The 8,694-nt window shown below is 59.9% G+C and overlaps 2 protein-coding genes across 5 annotated transcripts in view; one reads left to right on the top strand and one right to left on the bottom strand.

Annotated features, from left to right (window-relative positions):
- LOC103611529 (cationic amino acid transporter 2) overlaps positions 1–1,259 on the bottom strand; it is a 6,918-nt gene extending 5,659 nt beyond the window's left edge. For 2 of the 3 annotated variants that reach the window (XR_001859905.1, XM_017728111.1), the window contains exon 1: positions 483–680. Coding sequence is in view for 2 of the 3 variants with exons in the window: in XM_017728111.1 (XP_017583600.1) it covers positions 483–542 (60 nt within the window). In the remaining variant the exon portion in view is untranslated. Of the gene's footprint in view, positions 1–482; positions 681–767 lie in introns of those variants that run through there. The other variant, XM_017728113.1, reaches the window with a different exon arrangement.
- A 4,150-nt stretch (positions 1,260–5,409) lies between these two features.
- The window catches only part of ANXA6 (annexin A6), a 13,509-nt gene continuing 10,224 nt past the window's right edge, over positions 5,410–8,694 (top strand). For both annotated transcript variants that reach the window (XM_008628926.2, XM_008628925.2), the window contains exons 1-3: positions 5,410–5,493; positions 8,138–8,222; positions 8,489–8,583. In XM_008628926.2, coding sequence (XP_008627148.1) covers positions 5,476–5,493; positions 8,138–8,222; positions 8,489–8,583 — 198 coding nt within the window. In that variant the 5' untranslated portion in view covers positions 5,410–5,475. The remainder of the gene's footprint in view (positions 5,494–8,137; positions 8,223–8,488; positions 8,584–8,694) is intronic.

Below are 8,694 nucleotides of genomic sequence, written 5' to 3'. Positions count from 1 at the left end.
GCCAGGATTTTTCCAGCTTTGACACTGAAACTATTTGAAATGCAGAAACCATGCCAGAGAAGGAGGGATGGGAGATGCTCTGCTCCTGGAAGTTGCCTTGAAGTGCACCAGGAAGGACCCACTCGCTCAGCTGGAGATGCTCCCACAGCACCTGTAACTGTGGGTCAATGGCACAGCTCAGGTCTGGATCCCCTGGGCCATCAGCCCGTGCAGTGATGCTGTGGCTTGCTGGGTGCACCAGTGGGGATGTCAGGCAGGCAGAAACCCCAAATTGTGTGACATCTGTGCTTGGGGGGAAGGGGGTGCTTGGCATGGCATACCCGGGATTTGTGTGCCTTCCCCCATCCTGCACACCCTTTCGCAGGAGCTCCAGGACTGGAGAACCTGCCTTCACATCCCGCGGTGCTGCCAGGACCTCCAGGTTACCCCACAGCAAAGCAAAATCCGTGCCAACGCTCCAAAGTCCATAACCTGATACTTACACGGCCGGGAGCTGGGTGGAAACCCTGTCCAGTGGCACAGCCCCGTGGCACAGGGGACATGTGATCCCCGCTGTGGCGTGGAACTGGGGGACAAAGGAACAACCCTGCCCGGCACCCAGACCCGCAGGATGAGGTGCTCCTTGTGCCACGGGGAGCTCCGATCTCCAGGACAAATGCTGTCCCCTGGGAGTGAGAAGCCGCCGCCCTCCCGCCCCCCCAGCAGCACCCACCCTCTGCGCAACCCCAGCCCCGCCCAGGGCACCTCGCCCCGGTGATTTTACTCACCCCGGCCATCCTTGGGGCAAACTGCTCCAGCGGCGAGCTGGTGGGGACGACGAGCCCCAGGCAAGCCCCCCTTACACTCTGCCCTTAAATCCCTTTTGGGAGTGCCCTGGCCCTCCCCCCGCTGACCACCGCTCCAGGCTGCACAATGGGAAATCTATGCAGAAATATTTTTCCCACAACGCCTTCCAAATCATACACACAGCCTGCAATGCTAATAGGCTCAGAGGCATTATTGAGGGAGTTTAATTCACTTTTCCAAGCTGCCTGGGCAGGTGGAAGGGAGAACCCCCTCCCTCTGTCCCTGCTCCCTCGCACCAGGACCCACATCTCCACCTCGGTGGAGCTGGTTTTGGAGGAAATGCAAGCAGAGAGGAGCAGTGTTTAGGGGTGTGTGCACCTACAGCTATGACTGACCCCAGCTGCCCCTGGGGAACACGGCAGGAGGTGAACAGGTCCCAAAAGGGACTGCAGCAGCAAGGCAGAGGAGCACAGACCCAGCTCCACAGGACGTTTGCAGCAGCATATTCAGCTGTAACTCCCTGAAGCAAAGTCCTGAGGCTGCTTGCACTTTCCTGGTATTTGGGCATTCTTGGGCTGCAGCACACAGGGCTGAGCAGCAGAGTGCAAGCAGGGGCTGGGCTTAGTCCAGGGCACAGGGCTGTGTGGGTGGGGGTCCCAGGTAGGCTGCTTGGGGCCACTAAGGCACATGAGTGTCCTTGGACACCAGCCTGGCTGTTCTGCAGGGCTGCTCCTGGCAAGGAGAGGCCATGATGGGGTGACCTGGTTGGTCACCAGCATGCTGGGAGAAGAGGACCAAGTCTGGGCTCTGAGGAGAGGCTGGAAGATGGTGTTTTGGGGTGAAGACCTAATTTTGGTTTTATTGTAGATAGCGCTCAGTCTGAGTCTGCTTACAGTACTTGGTAACAAAAACCTCTCAGGCTGGGGCTCAGCCCATCCTCTGGCTTTCAGCTTGCAAGGAACAGAGGAAGGGAGCAGGAGCCATGCAGGAGCAAAGCAAGGAAGGATCCAGAGCATCTAAAGCATAGATGTACACTCTAACCACAAGGCTGCCTTGTCCTGGCTCTATGGGGCAGCCCCATATCTAGAGCACCCTGTGAGCTGCTGGGCACTGTGAGCACCTCTGGGGCAGGGGGGCTCAGCACACCATGGCACAGCCAGGGGCACCAGGAGGAGAGCAGGGCTGTTGTCCCACACTGCAGCACAGGGTGAACAAAGCCCTGCTTGTCACCCACGCCATCTCACATGAGCGAGGTCTCCAGATACCAACGCTAGCCCAAGGGAACATTGCCCTGAGGGAAAAACAGGGCAGGAAGGAGCAGCCAGTGCTAGCTGGCCGTGAAGGTCTCACCCTCCCAGGCTGCCTCCAGGGGAACACAGCCCTATGGCTGCATGCCAGCCATCGGGTATGTCACACCCAGCCTGGGGTCCGTGCTGCCCAGGACCGGCAGGGCTGAGCAGCTCAGCTGCCTTGCAGCCCCAGAGAGATGCTCAAGCCAGTGAGTACCACCAGGGCTGGGATGCCTGAAAGGTTACACACCAGCAGCCTTCAGCATCTCCAGGGGTCCCTTGAGTTTATCTGCTCTTGCTGCTGTCAGACTGGGCCTCCAGCCCTGCTGTGGCTTCTGTGCTGGCTGGGCAAAGGGTGGTGGCAAAGAAGGAGCCGGGTTAACGTGGGTGAGGCAGGGAAGGAACGGCCTCGGGGCACTGCAGGCAATGGCACAGCCTGCCAGGAGCATCCTGGAGAGACTCAGCCTGCACCTCATCCCTGTGTCTGCAGCACGGGAAGAGATGGTTGGGGGGAAAACCAGCTCATGGTGCCAGCTCGGGTCGTGCCGCAGGGGTGCTCACTGCAGAGCCTTGGTCAGCACCTCCCTCCTTAAGCAGGTCCTGGGGGCCAATGTCCGGCCATTCTTCCATCCTCTGGCTCCTGCAGAGAGCCAGGGACGGACATTTCCCAGCCGTGAGCAGGGAAGGGTTGATTCGGTGCAGGAGGACGTGGCAGGCGGCAGGACCAGGAGGCCGTGGGGCACCCTGCGCCTGGTGTTCACCAGGAAACCACAGCTGGGGGTCAGCAGGGGTGAGTGACATTTCCGTAGCTGAAATGCAATCACCGGTATTGCCTGGTGGTGTGCGTGTCACCGCCGCTGGCACAGTGCCCCTGCTCACACCAGTGGGGCTGTTGTGCCAGGCGACCCCCTTCTCCACAGCCGGGCAGGGGCAGGGTGATGCTGCGGGGGACACTGGGCGCCGCTGCACCGCGGGCACCCGGCGGACGCCTGGCACGGCACCGGGGGTGGGATGTGGCCCTGGCCATGGCAGGCGGGGACTCGGGGGCGGTGACGTCTCGCCGTCAGGAAACAGCTGCACGCCAAGGACGAGCGCTCGGCCATAAGAGCACCCCGAGCGCGGCGGCGGGCGGCGGACGAAAGTTGTGGAAAGCCTTGGCTGGGGGGTGAGCTGTGCAAGCGGAGGCTCTCTCCAAGGGGTGGCTGCGGGGGGAATCCCTGGGGTTTTTTCTTTTTAGGAAAAATCTTTCCCTTCTGACAAGCCCCCGGTGGGTGCTTTCTGAGGTGGGCGCTGGCGGGGCTGCGGGGCCCGCTGGGGGTGTCCCGGGCCGGATGCGCCTTAGTCCGTGCTTCGTTGCGGCTGCGGAAACACCCATCCCTCCTTCCAGCTGGGATCCAAGCTGAGGATCCCCCCTGGTTTGGTGCCCGCCAGGTTTGCACAGGTAAACGCAACCCACAGCAGCCCAGAGGCTCGGAGCTCTTGAAGGCCCGGGAGGCTTTTTGGCAGTGGGGTGGGGCAGGGCACTTTGGGGACGTCCCTAGCCCCACCAGGAGGATGGGTGCCGCTATTTGTTTAACCCGGGGAAGCTCCCTTTGCTTCAGGACAACGTGTGGCGGGGCAGTGGGTGCTGTGGCCTCCGTGCTGGGGGAGCCCCGCAAGGCAGTCGAGCTCCTGGGGTGCAGCCCCTGAGCTCAGACCTGGGGGGAGGCTTTGGAGAGGCTGGAGGGGTGCACTGCTGGCGAAACAGAGGCTTCCACAAAGGCTGTGCACATCATTTAGGATTTCTCATGGGACCCCCATAAGCCACGTTTCTCCAGTGTGGGGTGGGGGGCAGGTGTAGCCCCACGCTGGGGCACTGCTGCCCATGGATGTGGTGTGTTTGTCTGGGGATTTTCCCGGGGCTGTTCCCCCGGCCTCTGCAGAGCTGTCAGCAGCAGGGGGGGACAGGGATGGGGCACTACAAGGACAGGTCGGGGACTGGGTGTGGTTGGCGATTCTCCACCACTGCTGAGATGAGTTGGGTGGTCTCAGCCCTGCTGCCACATGCATGGAGTGAGGGAGAAGGGCTGTGCCCTGCTTGGATTTCCCCACTCCCAGGAGGGTGCACAGCTTCGGGTACGGGCTCCCAAGTGGCATTAACAGGCTGCATGTGCCGGGGGTGGGATCCCTTGGCACCCACCCAATGCCCGGCTGCAGTGCGGCCCCACTGCTTGTGGGGCGTGTGGGGGCTGTCCCACAGCCAGGAGCCATGTGAAGGGGGGGAGGCTCACAGCCTCCCCAGCTGAAGAGGGAAAGGGAGGTGAAGGCAGCTCTGCTTTTCTGCAGAACTTTCTCCCCTCAACCAGAGTGCCTGCGGGTGCTAAAAGCTTCCTGTACCCAAGCAGGGGGACCCAGCTGCACTGATGGCTGCAGGGCTGGGTCTCCCTTTGCCTGGGTGCTCCTGCAGGGATGTGCAGCCAAGCCAGGGAAGTTCATGTGATTTCTCCTGCTCGCTCCATGGCATGAAACCGAACTCCCCTGGGGTCAGAAATCCCCCAGGGTGGCCCTGCTCGGCTTTGAATTTTTCTGCAACGTGTCTCAGAGGGAGGGTGAACAAGCCAGGCGGGGCTGGGCCTCATGGCTGGCCTCAGCTGACGCTCAGCGGTTCATTCATGGCTGGGCTCCATTTTCCAGCTGTTTTTCTCCCTCTACCAGCTCCTCAGAGCAAATGGCGCTGTTGGGGGACTTCCTCTGAGAGGGTGGGGAGAGCCCACACCGCAATGGGTTGCAGTTATAAATGGTGCTGGTGTTAGAAAACAACCTGCGAGTTACCCTGGAAACCCAGCTGTGTTTGCTGGTCTCCAAGGATGTGTGGGGCTGATGGTGGCCTTGATCGCTGTACAGAAACTCAGATAAAAGCTGCTGGGATCCTGTGGGGGCTGCCCAGTGCCATGTGACAAGGGAATGTCCCCAGCAGCTGCTAAAGCTGGGATGGCCCCAGGGCTTGGGGGCTGCAGGGGAGAAGAAGGCACATTGCAGGGTGCAGCGAGAAGGCCCAGCCCTGCGGAGGATGCTCGGCCCGTTTCCACATATTCAGCACATTTTTCCCTGTGGTTTCTCTTGGTACTGGCAGGAAGCTGTTCAGGGCCCATCTGCACTGCCCCTGGCCCGTGGGGTGCCCTCAGTGCCAGATACCAAAGGCTCGGTGACTACAGGGTGACCAGCAAAGCCCCTCTCCCCAGTCCATCCTGCAGCACCTGGATTTCCCTCCCATGGGCACCACACCCACACCCCAGGAGGGAGCAAACCTTCCCTTAACTAACACAACCTACAGAGAGGGGCTTTGGTTCATGTTGACCTCTCTGTTCCCTTCCACAGCTCCTCCTTGCCCTCGCTCCAGTGATTTCCAGCTTGGGAAGCCATGGCACCCAAAGGAAAGGTAAGGGTGACCTCCACACGGCAGGGATGGATCCTGGGGTGCCGCAGGGCAGACCCCAGAGCTGGGGCAGTATCTCCAGCAGCAGCAAGGATGGTGGTGACGTGCATGGACACCATGCTGCCCAGAGCCTGTTTACATTCCTGCCTCTCCAGCTAGTGCTGTCTGGATGTGGTGCAGATGGGGGAAGTGCTGGGCTGGGGAGCAGGGACAGCAAGGAGCAAAAATCCTTCTGGGACCACAGTGGGATGGGGAAGAGAAGCAGGGCCGTGGGAAGGGGAGGAGAAGAGATGTTGCATTGGGGATTTGGACTTTTGATGGAGAAAAATCCCGCCTGAGCATGCTGCAAGGCGTGCAGCCCTGTTTGGGCCTCTCCCCTCTCCCAAGCCTGGATTACTTCCCACTCCAAACTGGGGCTGGTGCAATGTGGCAGCTGGGTGAGCAGGTGCTCCCCTGCAGCCAGGAAAACGTCTCAGTGTGGGTGGAAAACCCTGCCTCTCTGGGCAGCTGTGGCTGGCTCAGCACAGCCTGCCTGCTGGCAGGGGTGGAGTCCCAGCCCAGAGCCTCCCTTCTCCACTGCCGGGGCCGGGCTCTGCTTTCCATTCCCTGGAGAAATCAAGCAATTATTTCCTCCAGCCTTTTTACCCAAAGCTTCCTGCCCAGCTGAGGCAGTGGTTGCTCTAGGTGGGGAAACTGAGGCACAGTGCAGGCGAACATTTCCCTGTGGTGGTCCCGGACCCCAAGCAGCCACAGAGTGGGAGAGAGTGAAGCCACGCTGGGAATTTTGCTTCCACCCTCCTGGCCCCAGTGTGGCTTATTTTTAGCCGGGAGGTCCTGGACAGGCCGGGATGACTCAGAGGCTGGAGGAGGGGCGTCAGGAGGCCCCTGGCAGCTGAAACAGGATGGAGAGTGGGATGGGGTATGAGGAGTATGCAGTGGGCAGGATGCTGTTTCCATCCTAACTGATGTTCCCGCACTTCCCTGGGGCTCATTCCCACAGAGAATGCAGGGAGTGTGGGGTGATACACAGCTCTGAGCTCCTGCCTCAGTTTCCCTTGCCCCAGCAAGGCAGGCAGCTCATGCTTCAATGGCCCAGCAGGCAGAAACACAGCCCTGCTCCTCCTCTCCATTTAACCACGGCCAACATCTTGACTCCCCAATACCCTCCAGCCACCCTTGTTCACTCCTGCTGCCTCCAGGCACCTCCTTTGCCTTGCAATTTATTTCCATCTCTGCAAGGCGTGTGTGTGGCAGCAGCTTGTGCCAAGCCAGGAGGGTCTGGGAGCTGCCGGGAAGCGGGGCTAAATCCAGCTCTCCCGATGCATCACCTGCAATACGATCTGTCCCGTGCCCGCCTGGTTCCCTGGAAGGGCAGCATCTCCTCGTGGTCCCTGCCACATGGGACACCAATGCCAGCAGCTCCTCCCAAGAGGGCATGTGGGATGTGCCCAGTTTCTCTCTGGAAAATAAGAGGAGAGAGGGTGGTTTGTTTCTGAAGGTGCTGGGTGGGATGTGCAGCAGAGCTGTTGTGCTGAGGCACTGGATGGGACCCAGGGGAGCGGTGGGTGTGGAGCTGCCCTGAGTCCATCTCCTTGGGCACATTCCTGGAGGCACTTCCTGGGTCAGGGACATTGATGCCCATCTTCTCCGAGGATATGCTGGCTTTAGATGTCCATGCTGGCAGCAGGCCTGGGCCTCTGCACAGCTCCTGAGGATCTTAAAGAAGCCGTGCAGCAGATCCTGAGTAGATGAGCCCAGGGAGGTGCACACACCCGGCTGGCACGTGGTACAAGCAGAGCCAAGGGAGGATTCTCAGTTTCCCAGGGTGCTGACACAGCTGACAGCCCCAGCTCAGCTCCCAGCCCTCCTGTTTCTCAGCAAGACCACTAAGGAAATGCTGCTGCTCAGTTCTTCCCACTCTGTGCCTCTGGTGGGGACGTATCCCAGTTCCTTATGGGGGACCAGGATGGTTTCACATCTGCTTCCACCCAGGGTGGTGCTGATCTCATTTAGAGTCTGGTTCCAGGCTCCCCTGGGGTGAATTCCCCTGGGCAAAACTGGCCTGGGGAGGGGGATCTTGGTCCCTCCTTTTTCCTGAGGTCTCTGGAGGTGTCATTCCTGGCTCCCTGTTGTGCAGCCTGGAAGTGGCAGAAGAGCAGATAGAAGTGGATCATGCCAACCCCCAGGATTTCTCAGGCTCTCAGGAAAGTCCTTCCCAATATCCAGGGTCTCTGCTCCAACCCTTGGATCAGCCTGGGCCCCATGGGAGTGCATGCTGGGGCAGGACAAACTGTTGGAAGCTGTGGTGCTTCTCAGTGTTTTCCACTTAGCAGACCATGATGACTCTGTGTCTGTAAATTTGTCTTCTTGCTTGGAGGCCATGCTGAGCCTGGGCATCCTCAGCATCCGGAGTGGTTCCTTGCTTGCAACAGGCACTGGAAAATTAATTCCCTCTGTAGGAAGGGAGAGCAAACAGGAAAGGAAACAACTGCAGAGGAGAACAACTGTTTATGTTTGAGGCTGAGCTTTGCCTTGGCCAGCCTTAGCCAAAACGGATCTCACCTCAATCCTGCTCAGCTTCAACTTCTTCCCCCAAGCCACTGGGGCTGCTCCTTCCCCTTGTACCTTCTCCCCTCCTTTCCTGTAGGTCTACAGGGGCTCAGTGAAGGATTTCCAGGGCTTTGATGCCAACCAGGATGCAGAGGCCTTGTACAATGCCATGAAGGGATTTGGTAAGGACGCTCCTCCAGACGGGCCCTTGATGTGCCCTGTTCCTTCGGTTAACCCTTGCATGGCTGGGTGTCCTGCATCCCTTCCCCTCTCAGATGACTCACTGCTTTAGCAGTGTGCTAAAGCTCTCTTGGTTTGCTTTCCTCCCTGGACCCAGCTTGGCTCTGCCTGTCCTCCCAGCCCCAACTGCAAAGCAGCTTTGGGCACAGCAGGGTGGCTGTGGTGAGCCCAGCCACGGGCTATCCATGACTCCTGGCTGTCCCCACAGGCAGTGACAAGGAGGCCATCCTTGACCTCATCACATCCAGAAGCAACAAGCAGCGGGGGGAGATCTGCCAAGCCTACAAGTCCCTCTATGGGAAGGTAAAGCCAGGAACACTCCCTGGTCCGTGCCCCCCACTGCAGACACAAGTGGCCGTGGCTGCCACCACCCAGCAGGGACCCACTGCTCCCTGGGCCCACTCCGCGGTGCTG

Source organism: Corvus brachyrhynchos, unplaced genomic scaffold (genome assembly GCF_000691975.1).
Source record: "Corvus brachyrhynchos isolate BGI_N302 unplaced genomic scaffold, ASM69197v1 scaffold21, whole genome shotgun sequence".
In the NCBI taxonomy this organism is placed as follows: Eukaryota; Metazoa; Chordata; class Aves; order Passeriformes; family Corvidae; genus Corvus; species Corvus brachyrhynchos.
The sequence above is the reverse complement of the archived record's forward strand: the minus strand, read 5'-3'. Positions and strand labels throughout refer to the sequence as shown.